Source organism: Acomys minous (genome assembly GCF_964271855.1).
Source record: "Acomys minous genome assembly, chromosome: 20".
Taxonomy (NCBI): domain Eukaryota; kingdom Metazoa; phylum Chordata; class Mammalia; order Rodentia; family Muridae; genus Acomys; species Acomys minous.
Window position 1 is genome coordinate 19,282,884 of NC_140502.1, and position 22,706 is coordinate 19,305,589.

The 22,706-nt window shown below is 52.3% G+C and overlaps 1 protein-coding gene across 1 annotated transcript in view; it reads left to right on the top strand.

The window, feature by feature from the left end:
• Positions 1-22,706, top strand: part of NOVA2 (NOVA alternative splicing regulator 2) — a 37,764-nt gene that overhangs the window by 6,288 nt on the left and 8,770 nt on the right. Inside the window, exons 2-3 of the mRNA XM_084771035.1 lie at positions 11,917-12,060; positions 21,567-21,733. Of these exons, the coding sequence (XP_084627161.1) occupies positions 11,917-12,060; positions 21,567-21,733 (311 nt within the window). The remainder of the gene's footprint in view (positions 1-11,916; positions 12,061-21,566; positions 21,734-22,706) is intronic.

Genomic DNA, 22,706 nt, shown 5'->3' on the forward strand with positions numbered 1-22,706 from the left:
GTCCTGGACTCGCTTTGTAGACCAGGCTGGCCTCGAACTCACAGTGATCCGCTTGTCTCTGCCTCCCGAGTGCTAGGATTAAAGGCGTGCGCCACTACCACCTGGTTGACTATTTTTTTTTTTATTATTTTTATTGTGTTAAATTGTGTGTGTGTGTGCGCGCGCGCGTGCGTATGCTCATATGTGCAGATGCCATCAGAGGCCAGAGGCGTGGGACCCCCCCTCCCCTGGATCAGGAGTTAATAGCAGTTGTAAGCCACCAGATGTGAGTTCTGGGACCCAAACTCCAGACACTGTGCAAAAGCAGTATGCGCTCTTTACTAGCTTGTTATTTCTTTGGCCCCAGAATAATTTGTCGTTGTTGTTGTTGTTGTCCTTTAAGTGAAAGTTGCCCTGAGGGGGCTTTCGCCTTGCTTTTTGTTTTGTTCGGTTTGTTTACAGTCATATCACATTTATTCATTCAAGTGGAGGGCATGTCAGGTCAGCTGGTGGAAACCGGTTCTTTCCTTCCACAGTATGCATCCCAGGCATCAAACACAGGTCACCGCACCTTCATTTGACAAGCCGTCCTGCTGGCCCCTGTTCCCCACCCACCCCTCCTCTTTTCCTCTCTTTTGGTATGCTAGGGAATTGAACCCAGGACCTCACATAGGCTAGGTAAGTGCGCTACCCCTACGCCACCCCTAGACTACACATCTCCCTGCCCGCTGCACTGGTCTCTTGAGTCTCTCTGACAGAGTTACACCTTCAGAATGTCGCCCTGAACACGCACGATCCAGATAGGCTGCTTCTCCACACAAACCGGCACATAATCATTCCGGTGGGGGGGACCCCAAATGCCTCGATGTCCCACCCCTCCCCAGCACATGCTGTAGCACCATAGCCTAGACGGAGACGCGTCTTGGCTTTCCCCAGGAACACCCGCCATGCTCCCAAAGATGTTCCCAATCTCGCACCCAGGCCTTCTCTTGCTTTCACGTAACGTGTCAACTCTCCCATCCTAGCTCCCACAAGAACGGGTACCATGAGGGCGGCACCCCAGCTTTGGCTCCCTGAGGGAACAACCAACCTAAGATCTATGCTTCTTTGATCCCATGTCCGTGCGTGCGTGCGTGCGTCCGTGCGTGCGTGCGTGCGTCCGTGCATGCGTGCGTGCCTGTGCGTATGCATGGAGGCTAAAGGACGATCCCCAATGTCCGCTCTCACTTTTTGTCTTATCCCTTGGGGTTGAAGTCTCTACTTGAATACGGATCTCACTTATTTTTGGCCAGGCTGACAGCAAGCAAGTGCCAGCGAGTGTCCTGTCCCTACCCACTACAGCACTGGGTTTAAAGGCATACTTGAGCGTGAGACTTTTTGTATAGGTGCTAGAATCCAAAGTCAGGTCTTCCTGGTTGCACAGCAAACACTTTTCATCACTGAGTTGTCTCGCCAAGTCTCAAATGATTTGTGTGGGGTTTTTTTGTTTTGTTTTGTGTGTGTGTGTGTGTGTATGCACGCACACGTGTATGCGTGGTGCTTTGTTTTGTATCAAGACAAAAGTTTTGCCGTGTAGCCAAAGCTGGCTTTGAACTTGCAGCAACCCTCATGCCTCTGCCTCTTGAGTGCTGGGATTACAAATGTGTGCCACTATGGCAGGCGGGGCTCTAATGTTGTCACTGGTGATCCCCCAGAGAATTAAACCACCTTACCAGATCCACTCTGTGACAGTGTCCCACTCTTATCTTGAGAGTCCAGACCTCTTGGGTAAACAAAGACTGCTTTGCAAGGCAGGGCACCGGTCGAATGTACCGGAAGCATCATCAAGGGAGATGGGCACAAAAGGAAGAGCTGACCAGGAGCCATAGTAAGCAGAAGCAGCCAGCCAACCCAGCTTCGTCTAAATATGGGCATGGCTGACACTGCGGCCCTGGGGGAAAGATGTGCAAGAAGGGCATGGTAAACTGGGCAGTGGTGGCGCATGCCTTTATTCTCAGTACTCGGGAGGCAGAGGCAGGCGGGTCGCTGTGAGTTCGAGGCCAGCCTGGTCTACAAAGGCTACACAGAGAAACCCTGTCTAGAAAAACTTTTAAAAAGGTGGGGGGCATAGTAGCTTTCCTCATCAACATCTCTATCACTGTCACTGGGCCCTTGGGGGCAGCGTGAACCCCAAAAGAGCTACTGAGAACGGGCTGGGAGCAGAGGAGCATGAGTTCCGGCCTCTGGCCCGTCTTCTCATGGGCACAGAAAGTTCCACACTGGTTGTTCAGACAGGGAAAGGCCTGTGAAATCTGGGGGTTGCAGGTTCAGCCAAGGTCAATGTCTTTGTCTTTGCTGTAGGAAACACAGGCCTGGCTTCAACCCAAAAGAGGTGGCTCTCCATGGCGTGACATGGCCTAAACAGGAAGGATAGGTAGAAGTTTCTAAAAAGGATGGGAAACAGAAAGAGGTCCGCAGTGGGGACTCCTGGAGAGAAGAGTTCTGAGTTTCTCCAGGCAGGAAGCCTCATCACCCATAAGTGTTTTAATTTTCTTCTTGGCTATTGTTAAGTTTACACTGATGCACTGTAAAAGCATCAATGCATGAAAAGCGATTACCACTTGCCAAGTTGTACTTATTTGGCAATGGTTTTTTTGTTTGTTTGTTTTTTAGGGGTTTTGAGACATGGTTTCTCTGTGTAGCCCTGGCTGGCTTGGACTCTCTTTTGTAGAGCAGGCTGGCCTCGAACTCACAGAATCTGCCTGCCTCTGCCTCCCGAGTGCTGGTACTAATTGTGTGCGCCATGGCGTCCGGCTTGGCAACGGTTTTTCAACCTCATCCCCACTCTTTTGCTGGGTTGTTTTCTTTCAGTAATTTTTTTTTTTGGATGTGTAAAACAATGAGTTTTATTATAACTTTTTGACATTTTAAGTTACATGTACTCATCCTGTGTTTGTCCGCGCGCATGCGTGCCTGTATGCGCGAATGTGTGTGTGGGTGTATGTGCCTCAGCATACGTGTGGATGCCAGAGAACCGCAGTTCTCTCCTTCCACCATGGGGGCTTCAGGGATCTCAAACAGAAGGGTTGGTGGCAAATGCTTTTACCTGCCGAGGCATCTTGCTGGCCCCTCATTATGATGTTTTCATAAGTATAAATCATGGTACTTTATTCTTACTTTACCTCCGTTTACTCTCCCTTGTTCCTCCCTTTTCTGACTTCAGATCTTACATAGATGATGGATGGATAAATGGATGATATATACATACATACATACATACATACATACATATTTTTTTCAAGACAGGGTTTCTCTGTGTAGCCTTGGCTGTCCTGGACTCACTTTGTAGACCAGGCTGGCCTCGAACTCACAGAGATCCACCTATCTCTGCCTCCTGAGTGCTGGGATTAAAGGCGTGCGCCACCACCACCACCACGCCCAGCTCAGCTGCTTCTTGGTTCTCTTTTCGGAGACAAGAGTGTCGTGTTGGGCGGGCCAGCCTGCAGCTCCTTCTGTAGTGCAGGCTTGCCTTGAGCTCCTGTCCTTCCTGTTAATGCCTTACTGGTGCTGGAATTCCAGGTGTGCCCCAGCTATGGTATCTGTCTCCCTTCCACCACAGCTGTTTGCTTTAATTGCATTTATTTAGTTAATCAGTGTGTGTGTGTGTGTGCGCATGCGCGTGCACATGCAACCACGTGAGAGAGACAGACCGACAGACAGACAGATGGACAGATGGACAGAGAGAGAGAGAAGAAGAAGGAGGAGGGAGAAAGTATACACAGTGGAAGTCACAAAACCAACCTGAGGAGGCCTTGTTTCTCTTCTTCCACTCTGTGGGACCAAGGGATCAAACTCCAGATGTCAAGTTTGGAGGCGAAGCCTCCTTAGCTATAGAGCCATTGTGCCAGCCCAGGTTTCTTTGGCTTGTTTGTTTGTTTGGTTGGTTGGTTTTGCTTCTGTTTTAACATAAGCCCACACTGCTGGGCTGGACATTTCAAATACTTTAGCTTCCTCTGAGTGCTAGGATACAGAAGAACATGCACAGCCATGTTCTGGTGTGAGATCTTTGGAGCCGTCCCCCAGAATTCCATCCTCCGCCCCCCACCTCCCCGCCGCCGCCGCCGCCGCCGCCGCCTTTAAATAAAAGTGTTTATATGTCTTAGACGGAGCTTAAGGAGAAAGGAACTGTCTGTGTGGCCTTCCCTGCTGTATCCCCAGCATCTAATGCAAGCACCGGCACTGAGCAGGTGTTCAGGGGAGGGCTTGGGGCAAGAAGGGAAGGAGGAAGAGGAGGGAAGCAAAGATGTTACGATTCACAGGCACATAGGAGGGCAGAAACCAGTACCTGGTGGGAGAAAGCAAGTGAGATGGCTCAGCAGGTAAAAAAAAAACAAAAACAAAAACAAAAACAAAAAACAAAAAACAAAACAAAACAAAAACATACTTCCCACCAAGGCTGATCACCTGAGTTCACTCCCTGGGACCCATAAGGTGGAGGGAGAAAATCAACTCTCTTGACCTCCATATTCACACTGTGGCATCTGGGCACCCACACACATATGAAACACATGCGCGCCCACGCGCGCGCATGCACGGGGTACAGGTGGGGAGCAAACTTATAATAGCAATGCTCTACAATGGAAGGTGCTAGAGGGATTCCAGACAGGAGCTAGGGGGTTGCCCTTACATCACAAGGCCTTCCCCAGGCAGGATGTGAAAGTGCTGGCCTGTAATTTCAGCTGTTCTGGAGACAGAGGCAAGGAGGATCCTGAGTTGAAGGGCATTCTGGGTAACTTAGTTAGATCCTATCTCAAAATAAATTAAAAAAAAAAAAAACTAAAAAAGAAGGCTAGAAATGTAACTCAGTGGTAAAGCACTTGCTTCAAGTCTACCCATTTTAGGTGTTGGGGCTGTGGCTCAGTGGTAGAGCCCCTGCCTAGAATCCCCCAGTGATGGGCTGGGGGCGTGGCTCAGTGGTAGAGCCCCTGCCTAGAATCCCCCAGTGAGGGGCTGGGGGTGTGGCTCAGTGATAGAGCCCCTGCCTAGAATCCCCCAGTGATGGGCTGGGGGGCGTGGCTCCGTGGTAGAGCCCCTGCCTAGAATCCCCCAGTGAGGAGCTGGCGGTGTGGCTCAGTGGTAGAGCCCCTGCCTAGAATCCCCCAGTGAGGGGCTGGGGGGTGTGGCTCAGTGGTAGAGCCCCTGCCTAGAATCCCCCAGTGAGGGGCTGGGGGCGTGGCTCAGTGGTAGAGCCCCTGCCTAGAATCCCCCAGTGATGGGCTGGGGGGCGTGGCTCCGTGGTAGAGCCCCTGCCTAGAATCCCCCAGTGAGGGGCTGGGGGTGTGGCTCAGTGGTAGAGCCCCTGCCTAGAATCCCCCAGTGAGGGGCTGAGGGTGTGGCTCAGTGGTAGAGCCCCTGCCTAGAATCCCCCAGTGAGGGGCTGAGGGTGTGGCTCCAGGGTAGAGTACTTGTCTAGTAGGTGAGAACCCTGAGTTCAATCCAATGGATAGTACCACAAAAAGAAAAACAGGTGAGATGGCTCAGCTGGTAAGATACTGCCGTGTGTGATGACCTAATTAGAGGAGGAGACCTGGTTGCCACAGATTAGTCTCTGGCCTCCACATGTGGTACATACATACACACACAGAGCGGGTGGCTAAAAAAACAATTCAAACAGAACGTTCATTCCTCTTCCCAAAAGTAGGGCACAGCATCGGGCAGCCCACAGACTAGATGATGAGAGACAGAATTCCCTCTCTTTCTCCTCCCCCCACCAAAATCCCCAAGCCTTAAGCATTGGATTTGCATTCACAGAGCACAGAGCACCCATTACGTGCTGAACACTGATCGGTGCTTTACTCCAAGCTCTTGGAAGGCTGAGGCAGGGGGCTAGGGAGTTCAAGGCCTCCCTGAACTAGAGACAACTTGTCTCGAAACAAAAAACAAAACAAGTCCCAGAGTGGTTCGCGGTGATCCCAGCAGTCCCGAGGCAGAGGCAAGAGGATCTCTGTGAGTTGGAGAGCAGCCTGGTTTACATAGTGAGTTACAGAACAGCCAGCCTCAAAACAAGCAAACAGTGGATGTTAGTGATGACAGTGGCATATGGCGTGTATCAATGCAGTGTGCCCAGGACATCATAGCTACATTCTAGCTCATCCTCGAATGAATGAATATATCCCCCGAAAGCCAGGGCAACTGTGTCCCCAAATTTACCGTTAGGATGTTGAGGTCTAAAGCTGTGGAACAGTACCTCCAAAGCCATCCAGGTGTTTTTCTTTCTTTCTTTCTCTCTTCTTTTTTTTTTTTTTTTTTTTGTTTGTTTTGCATTTTTGGTTTGGTTAGGTGGGGTTTTTGTTTGTTTGTTGTTTTGTTTTTTTGAGACAGGGTTTCTCTGTGTAGCCCTGGCTGTCCTGGAACTTGCGCTGTATACCAGGCTGGCCTCGAACTCACAGAAACCCTCTGTTGTCTCCTGAGTGCCTGGAAGATTAAAGCCATGTGCCAACATTGCCTAGTCTCATCCAGACTTTGTTTCTTTCTTTCTTTCTTTCTTTCTTTTTTTTTTTTGGCTTTTCGAGACAGGGTTTCTCTGTGTAGCCTTGACTGTCCTGGACTTGCATTGTAGAACTCACAGGGATCCACCTGCCTCTGCCTCCCCAAGCGCTGGGACTAAAGGTGTGCGCCCCCAACGCCCGGGCCATTGAGGCTTTCAAAACAAAATTCACACATTATTTGGGAGAGTCGGCCTGCTCTACGTGGAAATCGGCAGCTAGAGCCCGAGGGGTAACAGGACAGAGGGAACGATGCATGGACATCGCAGCCGTCAGAGACAATAGGCACTTTCGGGAGGCTTAGTAGTCATGATGTAGCATGCCATTCCAAGACTTGAATGACTGAGGCAGGAGGATTATAAATTTGAGGCCAGCCTAGGATACTTGGCTAGGCTAGGCTGTGGTAAGAAAGAGGGGGGCAGGGAGAGAAGAAATAAAGTGAATTGAGCAGGGGTCTGGATGATGGATGAGAAGGCTCCCTGGGGGCGGAGGGGGGGGTTAATTACCTAATAGGCTTAATGGTCTGATTACGCCATTTTAAGAGGATTGCTTTGGGCTCAACGAAACCCTTTTATTCTTGACTTCCTCCTCCTCATGCTTAGAAGGCCACGTCCAGCCACTGTTCCCTACACAACCATACAGAACATATTAGGACCCCAGAAGCCTCATTCTGAAGGACCTGTGCTGAGGTAGGAACTTAGCACGTACCCCGTCCAGATTAACTTTGTTTAGTTTGTGCAATGCTAGGGGTGGAGCTAAGGGCCTAGGACATGGTAGGCAGGTGCTCTTCACGGTACACTCTACGCACGTGCTCTGCCACTGAGCCACGCCCCCAGCCCCTCACTGGGGGATTCTAGTCAGGGGCTCTACCACTGAGCCACGCCCCCAGCCCCTCACTGGGGGATTCTAGGCAGGGGCTCTACCACTGAGCCACGCCCCCAGCCCCTCACTGGGGGATTCTAGGCAGGGGCTCTACCACTGAGCCACACCCCCAGCCCCTCACTGGGGGATTCTAGGCAGGGGCTCCACCACTGAGCCACACCCCCAGCCCCTCACTGCGGGGATTCTAGGCAGGGGCTCTACCACTGAGCCACACCCCAGCCCCTCACTGGGGGATTCTAGGCAGGGGCTCTACCACTGAGCCACGCCCCCAGCCCCTCACTGGGGGATTCTAGGCAGGGGCTCTACCACTGAGCCACACCCCCAGCCCCTCACTGGGGGATTCTAGGCAGGGGCTCTACCACTGAGCCACACCTCCTGACTACAAATAATACTTCTCTTTTATCTGCTCTGCGAGGCAGCTTTGATCACCTTACTACCAGTTGGGGCTTTGTGTTTGATGTAGACATCCTATACTTAAAAGAAAAAGTTGAAATCCATCGGGGACAAGAAAAGCCCTTAAGCCTTAGAAGCAGAATGGGCCAACTTTCTTTCTTTTCCCACTTTTTAATCCCAAGCCAACTGTATGCTGTTACATGATGTGACTTCGGAGGTGCACTCTGTGGGCGTGGTCCGTATCAACCCTATGTGACAAATTGCTATAGATACATGCAGCAAGGTGTGAGGAAGGAGGTGGGTTCTTCAGCCCTCAGCATTCCGGGAAAGGCTTTGGGAATAAAGTAACGTGGCAGTGAAGCTCCCAAAATGAAAGGGTTAGAGAGGAAATGCCAGGCAGAGAGCACCTGCAACGGCCCATAGGGTGGGAAGGAACAGGGAGTATTTGAAGAAATAAAAGGACCGTGAATCTGGTTCCCACTGGCAACGAGGAGACAACGCTGAGTAGTAGAGCCATATCACAAACCGTCTTCCGGCGAAAAAGCCATAGAGTTTGCATCCTGGGAGCACCTAGGGCTAAGAATTTGATTAAAAGTTAAGAGTTAAGTTAGAGATTGCCTTGAGGGCCCATTACCTAGGTGTTTTATGGGTGACTGCGTTACCAAGGACATTGGTCTATAAGAAAGACAGTGGGGCCGGGCAGTGGTGGCGCACGCCTTTAATCCCGGCCCTCGAGAGGCAGAGGCAGGCAGATCACTGCGAGTTCAAGGCCAGCCTGGTCTACAAAGCGAGTGTAGGACAGCCAAGGCTACACAGAGAGACCCTGTCTCAAAAAAAACAAAAAAACATAACAAAACAAATAAAATAAAATAAAAAGACAGTGGGTAATAACGCTTGCTATCAAGCCTGATGACGTTCAGTCCTTTGGATCCACACAGTGGAAGCAGAGAACTGGCTGTCTCAAGTTGTCCACTGGCCTACACACGTGCAAACACACCTGCATACACGTATGCATCCCCTAAACATGCACACAGGGAAAATCTCCAATCCAGCCCCCGTCCATTTCTCCTGTTCCTCACTTTGCCCAGAGGCTTCATCTTGTAACACCCACCCCTTCACCTTTGCCCCTTTCACCTCTGCCCCCTTCACCTTTGCCCCCTTCACCTTTGCCCCCTTCACCTTTGCCCCCTTCACCTTTGCCCTTACAGTCTGCTCCTGTCACGAGCCTCAGAGGGGTATTCTTGTTTTATTTGGTTTCTGAGATAGGGTCTCACAGAGCGCACGTTGGCCCAAACTCGCTGTGTAGCCAAGGATAACCCTGAACTCCTGCCTCTGCCTCCCAAGTACTGGGATTACAGCTGTGCACCACCTCACTCTGTTTATATGGTGCTCAGGGTGGAACTCAGCCAGGGCTTCATGCATGCTAGGAAAGCACTCCATTATATCCACAGTCCATTAAAAGGAATATTCTTTAAAAAAAAAAAAAAACACTTAAAAGCCGGATATGATGGCGCACGCCTTTAATCCCAGCACTCGGGAGGCAGAGGCAGGCGGATCGCTGGTCTACAAAGTGAGTCCAGGACAGCCAAGGCTACACAGAGAAACCCTGTCTCGGAAAAACAAACAAACAAACAAACAAAAAAACCACTTAAAATATTTTACAAAGCCAGGCATGGCAGCACATGCTTTAATTCTAGCACTTGAGAGACAGGCAGTCAAATATGTCTATAAGCCTTGTCTACATAGGGTGTTCTAGGACAGCCAGGGCCACGTAATAAAGAGACTCTGTCTCCATAAAGTGTAATGTGTTTTGCTTATTTCTATATCCGTATGTCACACTATGGGATGCTTCTGCAGATCAGAGGACAGCTTTCAGGAGTCAGGTCTCCCTCCCATGTTCTCGCTGGGTATTGGACTGAAGACGTCAGGCTTGGCAGCAAACTCCTTTCGTCACTGTGCCATCTTGCCGGCCCCAGATGAACAGTCTTAAAACTTGAATTAGGGGGCTGGAGAGATGGCTCAGTGGTTAAGAGTACTGACTGCTCTTCCAGAGGCCCTGAGTTCAATTCCCAGCAACCCCATGGTGGCTCACAACCATCTATAATGTGATCTGATCATACTGTATAAATAATAAATAAATCTTTAAACATTTTTGGAAAAAAAAAAACTTGAATTAGTTCACACCCCCCTCGGTCCTCCCCGTCCCACTTGGGGTAAGGAAGAGCCAAAGACATCGCTGTGGCCCACAAGCCTTGCCACTCCACCGTCACCACCACCCCCTCTCTCTCTTACCCCGCACCCCACTCCCTAACCCAGCTTCCTCACGTGCCAGCCCATCCAGGGGCCTTCAGGTTTGTCATGTGGCTCGGCTCCGCCTCTGTACCTCAATGATAACAGTCCAGGCCATGGACTCCAGAGACAGGCTGACTTTACAGTTCAGCTCAGCACCCTACCAGCTCAGCAACTCCGGGACGATTGCTTAACTTTATTTCCTTCATCTGCAGAATGGATTTCTTTATAGGAACGGTGTGAAAATTAAAATAACTGATGGTTGTAAAGCTCTTCAGGTGATGCAAATGAATGATGAATAAATAGACCCACTCAGACCTGGGCCTGATGGCCAGAGGCCTGTCACCTCAGATACTCTGCAGGCTGAGGCAGGAGAATCCCCAAGTTCAATGCTTGATTGAGGTACAGAGTGAGTTCAAAGCCAGCCTTGGGCAGCCAGGTGAGACCCTGTGCCCCAAATTTAAAAAAGAGCCTAAGATGTAGCTCAGTGGTAGAGCCCCTGCCTAGAATCCCCCAGTGAGGGGATGGAGCATGGCTCAGTGGTAGAGCCCCTGCCTAGAATCCCCCAGTGAGGGGCTGGGGGCGTGGCTCAGTGGAAGAGCCCCTGCCTAGAATCCCTCAGTGAGGGGCTGGGGGCGTGGCTCAGTGGTAGAGCCCCTGCCTAGAATCCCCCAGTGAGGAGCTGGGGCGTGGCTCAGTGGTAGAGCCCCTGCCTAGAATCCCCCAGTGAGGGGCTAGGGGCGTGGCTCAGTGGCAGAGCCCCTGCCTAGAGTCCCCTAGTGAGAAGCTGGTGCGTGGCTCACTGATAAACTACTTGCAAGAGACCCTCAGTACCCTAAACAGTAAAAGAAGGTGTGTGATAACGCGAAGGCTCTGCCTTCTTGGGAAGGTTCTTTCTGGCCCTCACATCCAACCTTGTACTCCTCTGCCCTCTCCATTCTTTTTCCTGCTTTTCCTTTGCTCTCATATGGCTTCCTCCTGTCTGACGTGAATTATGGCACAGTCTTCTCCCTGGAAGAATGTATTTGTCTGCGCTCTAGCTTAGATTACGCAGATTCTCGTGGCCTTATCCGCACACAGAATGAGGGAAGCTTTTGCTGTTCCCCTCACAGATGTTTTCCCCCACGCTAACGCCAGTCAGTCGTGTCATGTCTGGAGGCAGGTGCTCAGCCATTGTTTGTTGAATGAATGAATGAATCCTGGGTATGTAGCTTGGTCGACGGAATGCTTGCCTACCAGGCAAGCTTGTGACGCCAAGTTCCGTTCCCAGCGCCACATAAATCAGGTATGGTGATGAGCTCCTGCGTCCCCAGCTTTGGGAGATGGAGACAGGAAGATGGGGAAATCAGAGCCATCCTAGCTACATAGTTTGAGGCCAGCCTGGGCTAATTGAAAGCCTGTCTCAAAGAAAGAAAGAAAGAAAGAAAGAAAGAAAGAAAGAAAGAAAGAAAGAAAAATGTAGATCAGGCATGGTGGTGCACACCTTTAATCCCATCACTCGGGAGACTGAGGGCAGGTGGATCTCTGTAATCTTCAGACCAGCCTGGGCTACATAGTATATTCCTGACCAACCATGGCTACGTAGTGAGACTTTGTTGCAAAAAGAAAAAAGAAAAGGAGTGAATGAATGAAGATGCTTTTGTGTTATCTTTCTAACTGCTGTTGCCATGGTCGTTACTCCCGTGTGGAGCTGTGACTTCCTTTTTGTGTCCCATGCTGGGATCTCCCATGAGGTGCCTTCCTAAAGTGGGAGAGTCCTCCCCCCCCCCCGCACCCCCGCCACCCCCCCCCCTTCCCTCCATCCCCGCCACCTCCTTGCTCACTCCCTCCCACCCTGTATGCCCTGCAGAGGAAGGCGAGTACTTCCTGAAGGTGCTCATCCCCAGCTACGCAGCCGGCTCCATCATCGGCAAAGGTGGCCAGACCATCGTGCAGCTACAGAAGGAGACGGGGGCTACCATCAAGCTGTCTAAGTCCAAAGACTTCTACCCAGGTAAGCCACAGGCCCTGCAAGGTGCCTGAGCCGGTGCCGGAAACGTCTCTCCGCTTTCCTGAGCCCTGGGTGTGAGGAAATATTGCATTAGGGACAGTTAGAGTGATGAAGGGGGTGGGAGTGGGGGGGGGGCGCCGCCTTTCCTCCCCTTAAAAGAGTCTGAGCTGCCTACAGCCCAAGGGCCCTGGCCTGAGCAGATGGGGATGGGGGCAGGGCCAGACAATGAGCTACTGCATATTCATGAACTCATTTGCATTATGCCAGGCAGTTGTGTCCCTTCCCACACACCTGCCGCCTCCTCTGGTCAGTCAGTTGGAGCAGCCAGGGTGGGGAGGGTGGCAGGTGTCTGGGCTTGGTGGGAACTGCCGTCCGATTTGCTCATACCCCTCTGTCCACTTGGACTTGTTACCCGGGCTTGCATCCAATTAACTCTCTTCTGAGTCGTTTGGGAGAAGGGGTACTTTATGTATATTTTTTTATTAATTTATTCATATTACATCTCAATTGTTATCCCATCCCTTGTATCCTCCCATTTCTCCCTCCCTCCCATTTTCCCCTTACTCCCTTCCCCTATGACTGTGACTGAGGGGGACCTCTTCCCCCTGTATATGCTCATAGGGTATCAAGTCTCTTCTTGGTGAGAAAGGGTACTTTAAAAAAATTTTTTTTAATCTTTCATTTGTTTCCCCCTTTAAGGTAGGGCTTCATGTAGCTTAGGATGGCCTAGAGCTTCCTTATGTAGCTGAGAGTGACCTTGAACTCCTCATCCTGCCTCTACCTCCAAAGTGCTAGGATTACATGTGTGTGCCCCATACCCAGTTTGCTTTCTTGGGGGCATTCTGGACGAGAGACAATCTCGCCCTGTAGCCTATTCTGGCTTGTACCTTCCAATCCTTCCCCTGCCCCCCAGTGCTGGGATCACAGATGCGCGCCACCATACCCTGCTGATGCTCCTCACACAGCTGTTTCTGTCCGGCCCATCTTTTGTGCCCTTCTGCCTCTCTCTGCCTTGGCTGCCCCTCTCTCTAGGGATTTGTCTGGATATCCCCATCTTCCATGCTCTGAGGCTCTCATCCAGTCCATCTGTCTGTCCTTCTGCCTGCTGTCCCTCTCCCGTCCTCCAGTCTCTCTCTGTTTCCCTTCTGAGGATCTCATCACTAGCCCCGCTCCCTCACCCACACCAGCCCTGCCTCAGAATTTCATTTGACCCAACTTAACCACAGAGGGCAGGGGATGTGGCTCAGTGGTAGAGCCCCTGCTTAGAATCCCCCAGTGAGGGGCTGGGGGCGTGGCTCAGTGGTAGAGCCCCTGCCTAGAATCCCCCAATGAGGGGCTGGGGGTGTGGCTCAGTGGTAGAGCCCCTGCTTAGAATCCCCCAGTGAGGGGCTGGGGGCATGGCTCAGTGGTAGAGCCCCTGCCTAGAATCCCCCAATGAGGGGCTGGGGGTGTGGCTCAGTGGTAGAGCCCCTGCCTAGAATCCCCCAGTGAGGGGCTGGGGTGTGGCTCAGTGGTAGAGCCCCTGCCTAGAATCCCCCAGTGAGGGACTGGGGTGTGGCTCAGTGGTAGAGTCCCTGCCTAGAATCCCCCAGTGAGGGGCTGGGGGCATGGCTCAGTGGTAGAGCCCCTGCCTAGAATCCCCCAATGAGGGGCTGGGGGTGTGGCTCAGTGGTAGAGCCCCTGCCTAGAATCCCCCAGTGAGGGGCTGGGGGTGTGGCTCAGTGGTAGAGCCCCTGCCTAGAATCCCCCAGTGAGGGACTGGGGTGTGGCTCAGTGGTAGAGCCCCTGCCTAGAATCCCTCAATGAGTCTGAGAGCCTGTGTCAGTGGTAGAGGCACTTGCTTGGCATATGCAAGGTCCTGCAGGGGCTCAATCCATTGCAGGTGTTCACTCGCTCTCCTTGTCTTCTGCCTTTGTCTCCTTGTCTCTGGCTCCTTTAGGCATGGCTGTTTCTTTCCTCACTGAATTTTGCCCAGTCCATTATCTTCCTCTTCTTAGACTCCATCTTGGTTCCTCTGAACTAGCTTATTTATTTACTTTTTTTTTTTTTTTTTTTTTTTTTTTTTTTGTCGAGACAGGCTTTCTCTGTGTAGCCTTGGCTGTCCTGGACTCACTTTGTAAACCAGGCTGGCCTCGGACTCAGCGATCCACCTGCCTCTGCCTCCCGAGTGCTGAGATTAAAGGCGTGTGCCACCAATGCCCAGCGAATTTTTTTTGAGGCAAAGTTTTACGAAGCACAGGCTGGCCTCACATGTACCACATAGCCAAGGATGACCTTGAATTCCTGGTCCTGCTTCCACACCCACCGCGCCAGCACTGCAGGCTCTGGTTACCACTGTGCGCAGTGTATGCATTGCTGGGGCTCAAACGCAAGGCTTCCTGCGTACCAGGCACTGTACCACCGAGCTGCAGGCTCGGCCCCCATCTACTCACGTTTAAACATCTCACTACTCTCTCTGGGGCTTTTCAAAGTCTCTCGCCCCTCCGTGGCTCCCTCCCAAGTGCACAGCCTGAGCTTTGGCCTCTAGGAATTCCGGGTAGGTTCCAAAATTGCATCTAGCACACTGCTGGTTCTAGCTCATCCTTAATCCTCTTGGATTTTTTTTTTTAGGTCAGACACTAGAGATATAGCACAGAGTCTCTCTCTCTCTCTCTCTCTCTCTCTCTCTCTCTCTCTCTCTCTCTCCCCATCCTTCCCTCTCTTCCACTCTCCCTTCTCCTCTCCTCCTCCCTTCCCTGCCCTCTCTCCTCTTTTTGTTCCCCTTATTTTCATCTTCTCTCTCCAACCCTCCCGTTTTCTCTTTCTCTTCCTGGCCCCCTTTCCCCCTCCCTCCCTTCTCACTGTCATGCTCTTTCCCCTCCCTTTCCTCCCTATCCACTCCTCTCCTCTCCTCCCGTCCTTCCATTTTCTTCCCCTTCTTCCCTTCTCTTTCCTCCCTTCCTCCCTCTCTCCCTTCCCTCCTTTTCATCCTATCCCTGCTCTCTCCTTCCCCTCTCTTCTACTTTCCCTATCCCCCCTCTCTCTCTCTCCCCCTTTCTGTCTTTCCCATCTCCACCCTCTTCCCTTCCATCCCTGCCCTCCTCCCTTCCCTCTTTTCCCTCCTCCCTTCCCTCTTTTCCCTCCTCCCTTCCCTCTTTTCCCTCCTCCCTTCCCTCTTTTCCCTCCTCCCTTCCCTCTTTTCCCTCCTCCCTTCCCTCTTTTCCCTCCTCCCTTCCCTCCCTGCCTCTCATCTCACTAAGCTGCTTTGAACAAGAGTTTAGAGAAAAATCTAGTAACCCAGGCGCCGCCCCACCTCCTTTTCTCGGCCATCCTGGCCCAGTTTCCTCTTTACCCTTCTAGCCCACACCATGTGGGTGAGACCTCTCTGCCTGGGACATCTGTCTGAGGACACTTGGCTCCTTGCCTCTGCGTCGCATTCTGTGCTGTGAGATGGTGACATTTCTTCCTCCCAACTCAGAGCCTCACCCCAGGGCCAGTCTCCTGAGACACCCAAAAGATAGGGCAGTCCTCGGTGCTCCTATACCACATACCACGCCCAGGAGCAAACCAGCGTGAGCCACGGCTTTCCCCCAACTTCTAGGCAGACAACCAGCTCCTGCCATGAGCCATGCAAGGCTCAGAGCGAGGCTGGCTCCTCAGTCACCTACATAGGGTGTGGCTCCTCCTAACAGCAGCCTACTTCTATCTCTAGGAACCCAAACGATCATTATTGCATGACTCCAGGGGGGCTGCATTTCCTTGGACACCTAACTGACATCCTTTTCATTCAGTCAGTACACGTTCTCCTCCTCTGTGGACCCGGTCAAACAGACATGTGGACACAGCAATGAGAGACATCCAGTCTTGTCCTCTTAGACCTCAGGCCAAGAAGATAGAGCCCTCACTGATCACGACACACAGTGGCCAGGGCTAGACCAGGAAGGTCAGAACAAGATGGGAGCTGAGACAGAGTGTTCGGCCCAGACCAGAGAGGACAAGTAGGGCCGCCTGGAGAAGAAGCCTACAATACTGACCTCAAGTGAGCTAGGGAGGTGTCTGCAAGAGACCCGGGCAGAGCCACACAGCAAAAGCTGGGAGATGGTTTGCTGTAAGGTGAGGCTGGCATGTTGGAAACAGGAGAGAAATGACAGCAGAGAAACAGAGTGTGACAGTGTAAGACTAGGCCAGGCATGATGGCAGGGGCCTGTGCTTCCAACTACTGAGAGAGAAAGAAAGGAAGGAAGGAAGGAAGGAAGGAAGGAAGGAAGGAAGCAGACGGAAAAGAAAAGAAGAGGGCTGGGGCATGGCTAAGGTTCAGAGCCCCTGCCTAGAACCCCCCAGTGAGGGGCTGGGGGGCGTGGCTCAGTGGTAGAGCCCCTGCCTAGAATCCCCCAGTGAGGGGCTGGGGGCGTGGCTCAGTGGTAGAGCCCCTGCCTAGAATCCCCCAGTGAGGGGCTGGGGGTGTAGCTCAGTGGTAGAGCCCATGCCTAGAATCCCCCAGTGAGGGGCTGGGGGTGTGGCTCAGTGGTAGAGCCCCTGCCTAGTATCCCCCAGTGAGGGGCTGGAGGTGTGGCTCAGTGGTAGAGCCCCTGCCTAGAATCCGCTAGTGAGGGGCTGGGGGTGTAGCTCAGTGGTAGAGCCCCTGCCTAGAATCCCCCAGTGAGGGGCTGAGGGCGTGTCTCAGTGGTAGAGCCCCTGCCTAGAATCCCCCAGTGAGGGGCTGGGGGTGTTGCTCAGTGGTAGAGCTCTTGCCTAGAATCCCCCAGTGAGGGACTGGGGGTGTGGCTCAGTGGTAGAGCCCCTGCCTAGAATCCCCCAGTGAGGGGCTGGAGGTGTGGCTGCTTAGAATCCCTCCAGTGAGTCTGAGAGCCTGTGTCAGTGGTAGAGGCACTTGCCCAGCATATGCAAGGTCCTACAAGGGGCTCAAGTCCCAAGAACAAAAACCAAAAAGCTGATGTTAGACTAAGGTTTACAGACCAAACACAGACACACACACACACACACACACACACACACACCATAAACTTTTCCGTTTCACAGACCTAAACCTACATACCCTTCAACCCCAATTAGCAGGAGTCAGAGCACACAAAAAGTGCCTCGTCTCGGTAATGAACCCCGAAAGTTCAGGCTCAGTCCTCTTCGGTCTTTGATGATGAAGTGGAGAACTCGAAACCAGTGAATACTGACCTCAGACCTCAAACACTCCTGACTGCATCACTTCCCTCATAAAGCTAAAACACCCCACAGGTGAGACATCTGTCAAAAGCTCTGGACCTAGGACTGGAGTGATGGCTCAGTGGCCGTTCTTCCAGAGGACCTGAGTTCAATCCCAGCACCCACATGCAGCCCACAATTGCCTGAAACTCCACTTCCAGGGGATCTAACACCCTCACACTTACGCACATAAGATCAAATTATTTATAAGAGCTCTGGACCTGACTCCCATGAGCAAGTCACAAGCATGTGCGACTGGCTATCTTCATAATTATTACCGATTTATGACATGGCTGCGCCAAAGTGCAAAATCGTAAGTGTCTACCAAATGACTTCACTCATAGTCTCACTTAAATTTAATAGCAAAGCTTCAGGCCGGGCGTGGTGGCGCACGCCCTTAATCCCAGAACTCGGGAGGCAGAGGCAGGTGGATCTCTGTGAGTTCAAAGCCAGCCTGGTCTACAAAGGGAGTCCAGGACAGCCAAGGCTGCACAGAGAGACCCTGTCTCGGGGGGTGGGGGGTGGGGGAAGCAAAGCTTCAAAGCTGGAGTGATTAAGAACACTGGCTGTTTTTCCAGAAAAACCAGGTTCAGGTCCCAGCACCCCACATGATGGCTCACAACCACCTGTAACTCCAATCCTATGGGATCTGACGCCCTCTTCTGGCCTCTGTGGGCACTGCAGGAATATACATACATGCATGCAGGGAAACACTCATGCACATAAAATAAGTAAATCTTTAAAAGCAAAGCTTCAGGGATGGAGAGGTGGCTCTGCAGTTTAGAGCACTTGCTGTTCTTTCAGAGGACCTGGGTTCAATTCCTAGAGCCCTCATCAGATAGCTCGCAACCACCCACATGTAACTCTATAGTTTCAGGGGATAGGGCACCATCTTCAAGTACACCCACGCACACAAACACACAAAGACAAGTCTAAACAAACCACCAAGTTTTTAAATAAATAAAATAAAAGCAAAACATTTTTGTGTATGCCCTCCATGTTGCCCGTTCGCACACGCATGCATGCACACACATGGGTGCACACACACACGCGCGCACGCGCGCACATGCATAGAGCTAGTAACTCAAGGAATCTCAAATTTAACACTGAATATATTGGGAATAAGAGCAGCAGGGAGCCGGGTGGTGGTGGCGCACGCCTTTAATCCCAGCACTCGGAGGCAGAGGCAGGCGGATCGCTGTGAGTTCGAGGCCAGCCTGGTCTACAAAGCGAGTCCAGGACAGCCAAGGCTACACAGAGAAACCTTGTCTCAAAAAAAAAAGAGCAGCAGGGAGCCTACACTAGGTATGGTGACATACGTGTGTCGCCTCAGTGCTTGGTAAGCTGAGGCAGGAGGATGGCAGATTCAAGGCCAACCTGGAAAAAAAAAACATAGGGAAGGGGGCAAAAAAAAAAAAAGCAGAGACTCTGAATTCTGGAGACAGATGCTTGTGATCAAAAGGCCTGGTGACAGACTAGGGAAACAGCTGATCTGGGAAGCCACTGGCTATGTAAATATGGGTACGAAGTTCAAATCCTGGAACCCATGACAAGCCCCGTGCAGTTAAGAAGGTATGTCTGTGAGCCCAGTGTTCCCATGACTACACGGGATGCAGGCAGAGGAGAATCTCAGACACCCTATCTCAAATAAAGTGAAAGCCAAGGAGCAACACCTAAGGTGGTCCCCTGAACAACTGCACTGCACACACACTCTCCCGCGCACACGCGCTCGAGCGGGAATCTCTGATGATTCTGTACCGCCTGGGTGATCTGGGACAAGACCAGAGTCCTCTCTGTGTCCTTGGCAGGAAGGACATCAAGGCGACTGAGACATGGCCTACCTCGTATGCCAAGTGAGCAGTGAGCACACTAAATACCAAGCCCTCAGAACAGTGCCTGGCTCTGAGCGTTATGTAACCAGCAGTTGTTATGACTGGACACTTTTGCAGGATTTAGCAGGGTCCCCTTATCAGACTCTTGTGGACCCCAGGGTAAGAACACATGTGTGTATGGGGGGGGGGGTGTACACAGACTTCCTGACTTGAAAGCCCTACAGAGATGGGGACCCTGGCCACTCCTCCCATGCGGTCCCTTCTCCCCCGGCCCCCACCCCCACCCTCATCCCCAACCCGATCCACACCCTTTCCTATTTACACCCAGACAGAGGCAGCCTACAGCTGACTCACCCTTGGCCCAGACCAAGCTATTGTTCTTGGGTAAAGTGGGCTGTAGAAGTGAGGACCATGTTGCTAAGGGTAGGGGCTGGCAGCATCCTGATGGGCCAGCAGACAGCTACCCCAGCCAGACCCGTGCGTGGTACAGGGTCAGGGTTGTACACCCAGGACACCGCACTGAGGTGCTCCACAGACAGTGACACGCAGCACTGAGTGTCCCAGACACACAGGCTCAGGACCTGGCACACGTTCAGAAACCTTCTATCGACCCAGGGAGCTGACTCTACAAGCTGAGTCCCTCCTGGGGACAGAGACAGTCACACATCACATTAAAGAGGCCCAGGCACACCAAAGCACACACATATTCTCCCACAGGTCAGGTAGAGTTGGTGGGTTCTTTGTCGCTACAATGTACACGCTTGAAAACGTGCACGTATGTGCCATCCAAACAGCCTGCTACAGACATTCATACCGCCAGTAAAAGGCTGGTGACTGAGTGTGTGTGTGTGCGCGTGTGCGCACACGCGTGCTCATGTGTGCATGTACACTAATATTTTCACACCACACGCTTATCAGACAGCCTAGGGACACCTAGAGGTGTGCATTCTCTTTTTGTCTTGCTCCCACAGTTGTAGATGCACAGTGACAATGGCCAGGGTTCAGTCACTGCACTGCCTCTGTTGTTTACACGACAAAGGCTTCCTAGTCCTCCAAACTCTGTGTTATCTGTTCTGGTGTCTTTGTGTGTGTGTGTGTGTGTGTGTGTGTGTGTGTGTGTGTGTGCGTGTCTGTGTGTGTCTGTGTGTGTGTCTGTGTGTGTGTTGCTGGGGATTGTCTTAGGACCTTGTACACACCAGGCAAGTACTGTTGGGGGTTTCTAGGCAAGAGTTCTAGTGCTAAGCCACACACCCACAGCCCCTCACTGGGGGATTCTAGGCAGGTGCTAAACCATGCTCCATCACACAGTATGTTTCTATTGCAATCTCTTCTGGTTTTTCTCATAGACACACATCCAGGATGGTCATCTTCCCAGCCTGTACACAGAGATACATAGCTCCCCCTCCCCCCTCCCCCTCCCCCTCCCCCCACCCCGCAGGCAGCCTCGCAGGTGCTCACACAGATTGCAATGCCACCCAGAGTCTTTTCTCCTCCTGTGCGTATATTTTAGCATCACTTAGATACTCCTTTTCCCAATACACACACACACACACACAGAGAGAGAGAGAGAGAGAGAGAGAGAGAGAGAGAGAGAGAGAGAGAGAGAGAGAGAGAACACGCCAGGTCAGACCTGCAGCCAGTACCTGGAACAGCTCCAGAAAGGGCAGCTGGGCTACCCCACCCTCTATTCCTAATCTCTTGGTCCCTATTCTCTAAGAGTTGCCTTTGACCTGGCCTGCTCTACCCCCCCCCAGCCACACCCCTGCCCTCCTTCAACCACACCCCTGCCCTCCCCCACCCCCCCAGTCCTCCATCTGCTGGGCCTAGGCTCACACTCTGGCCTCTCTTCTGCCTCCCCCATCCCCCCACCTTTTCCCCATCCTCTCCAAAAGCCCAGAGGCCAGGCGCTGTAGGCTTTCAGCGGTTGCCATGGCAACCGAGCCTCATCCCTCATTCCCTCCCCCCCCCGCCCCCCGCCCCCGGGGGTGGGCTGAGGACCAGGCCAGCCAGACCGATAAGGGGGTTCCAGTTACTGTGGCAACCGTTTCGGGCCTAAGCTCTCGGCTTCAGGAAAGGGGGGTGAGGGGAGAGGCGGTGAGTGGCGAGTGAATGGTTGCTACAGCAACCAGGGAGAGCCCACAAGAACTGGGAAGAGGCAGCTGAGCCCTACCTCTCCGTGCCCAGGGCTGCTGTGGGCACTTAAGCGTCATTCTTCCATTCCCTGGAGTTGGTTTTTTGTTTTTTTTTTTTTGTTTTTTGCGGGGGGGTGGGGTGGGGCGGGGAAATAAAGTACAGATTATAACCAGGGATTCCATTCATTGTCCCAGCTAGCTACCCACGGTGGACCAGTCCCCCACATCAGCTGCCCCAGACTCACTCGCCGGACCCTGACTTTCCCGTTCCATGAAATGGAGCCAGTCTGTCAGGAATGTCTCTACTGCTGTCTGATGTGTGTGCCCTCCTCTGTCCCTTGCTTGACAGGAACCACAGAACGGGTGTGCCTAGTACAGGGCACGGCAGAGGCCTTGAATGCCGTCCACAGCTTTATCGCAGAAAAGGTCCGAGAAATCCCTCAAGCGATGACCAAGCCTGAGGTGGTCAACATCCTCCAACCCCAAACTACGATGAACCCCGACAGAGCCAAGCAGGTCAGCTGGGAACTGACAGTGGGTTTTCTGTAAAGCTGGTGGGTGACGCGCCTGCACAGTGGGTTCTGTTAGGAGATGTGACATGTTCCTCAAATGCCTGTTAGTGGTTAATATTCGGAAATCAGCTCTTAATAGTCTATAAAGGGCGCCATATTGCTGGAGTGGGATGGATTCAGAAACTCCCATTCACCCACCCTTCCGGAGATGCTCTAGCTCCTTTCCTTCCCTTTCCACCCTTGTCTCTCAAAGCAACCTGCCTCCTACTTCCTGTGTTCACCGGAAGTGACTTCAGTGACAGCCCAACCCCTCCAGAATTTTAGAAGCTGCCTCTTTATCTCTTTCCTCCCTAATGCCTATTATGGGCGCAGATAGTATTTTGCTTAACGAAAGAGAGGGGCGAGTCCCATCCTACCCGACCCTGTCTAGAAAAGATGGAGAAGGGAAGGCAGTTCGGTTGCCTTAGTTACCAGGAAGCGGTGGTGTAAGGGGCGTGGCAGAGAGCGGACCAATGGCATCCCGAGCCTCTCCTGTTGCCACGACAACGGTGCGCCTGGGACAGGTGGGCTCTTATAGGAAAGCCCCTGGATTGGCGTTCTTGATATTTTTTTGTTTTGTCTTGTTGTTTTGAGATCCCGACCCGGGGGGGGGGTGGGTTGCGGGGTGAGGAGAGGAACGCAGGGATGGTTACGAGCGCTTCCGGTTCCCTCTTCACTCCCAAATACATGAGCTCTTGACACAAAGGAGCAAAAGTCCTGCGCCAGCTAGCAGGGCGCCTGCGAGAGCTCCTTAAAGCCCACCTAGAAAGCAAAGGCTTGGTACAAAGAAGCTGAGATTCTTCAGCCCCGGCAGCGAGGAGAACATAAACCTGAACTCTCCTAAACTCTTGGGGACACGGTGGGCAGAGAGCCCTGGAGGAGCGCGTTCCGGTGACCGCACTACTCCAAAAAAAAAAAAAGTGCAGGCTTAATGTTTG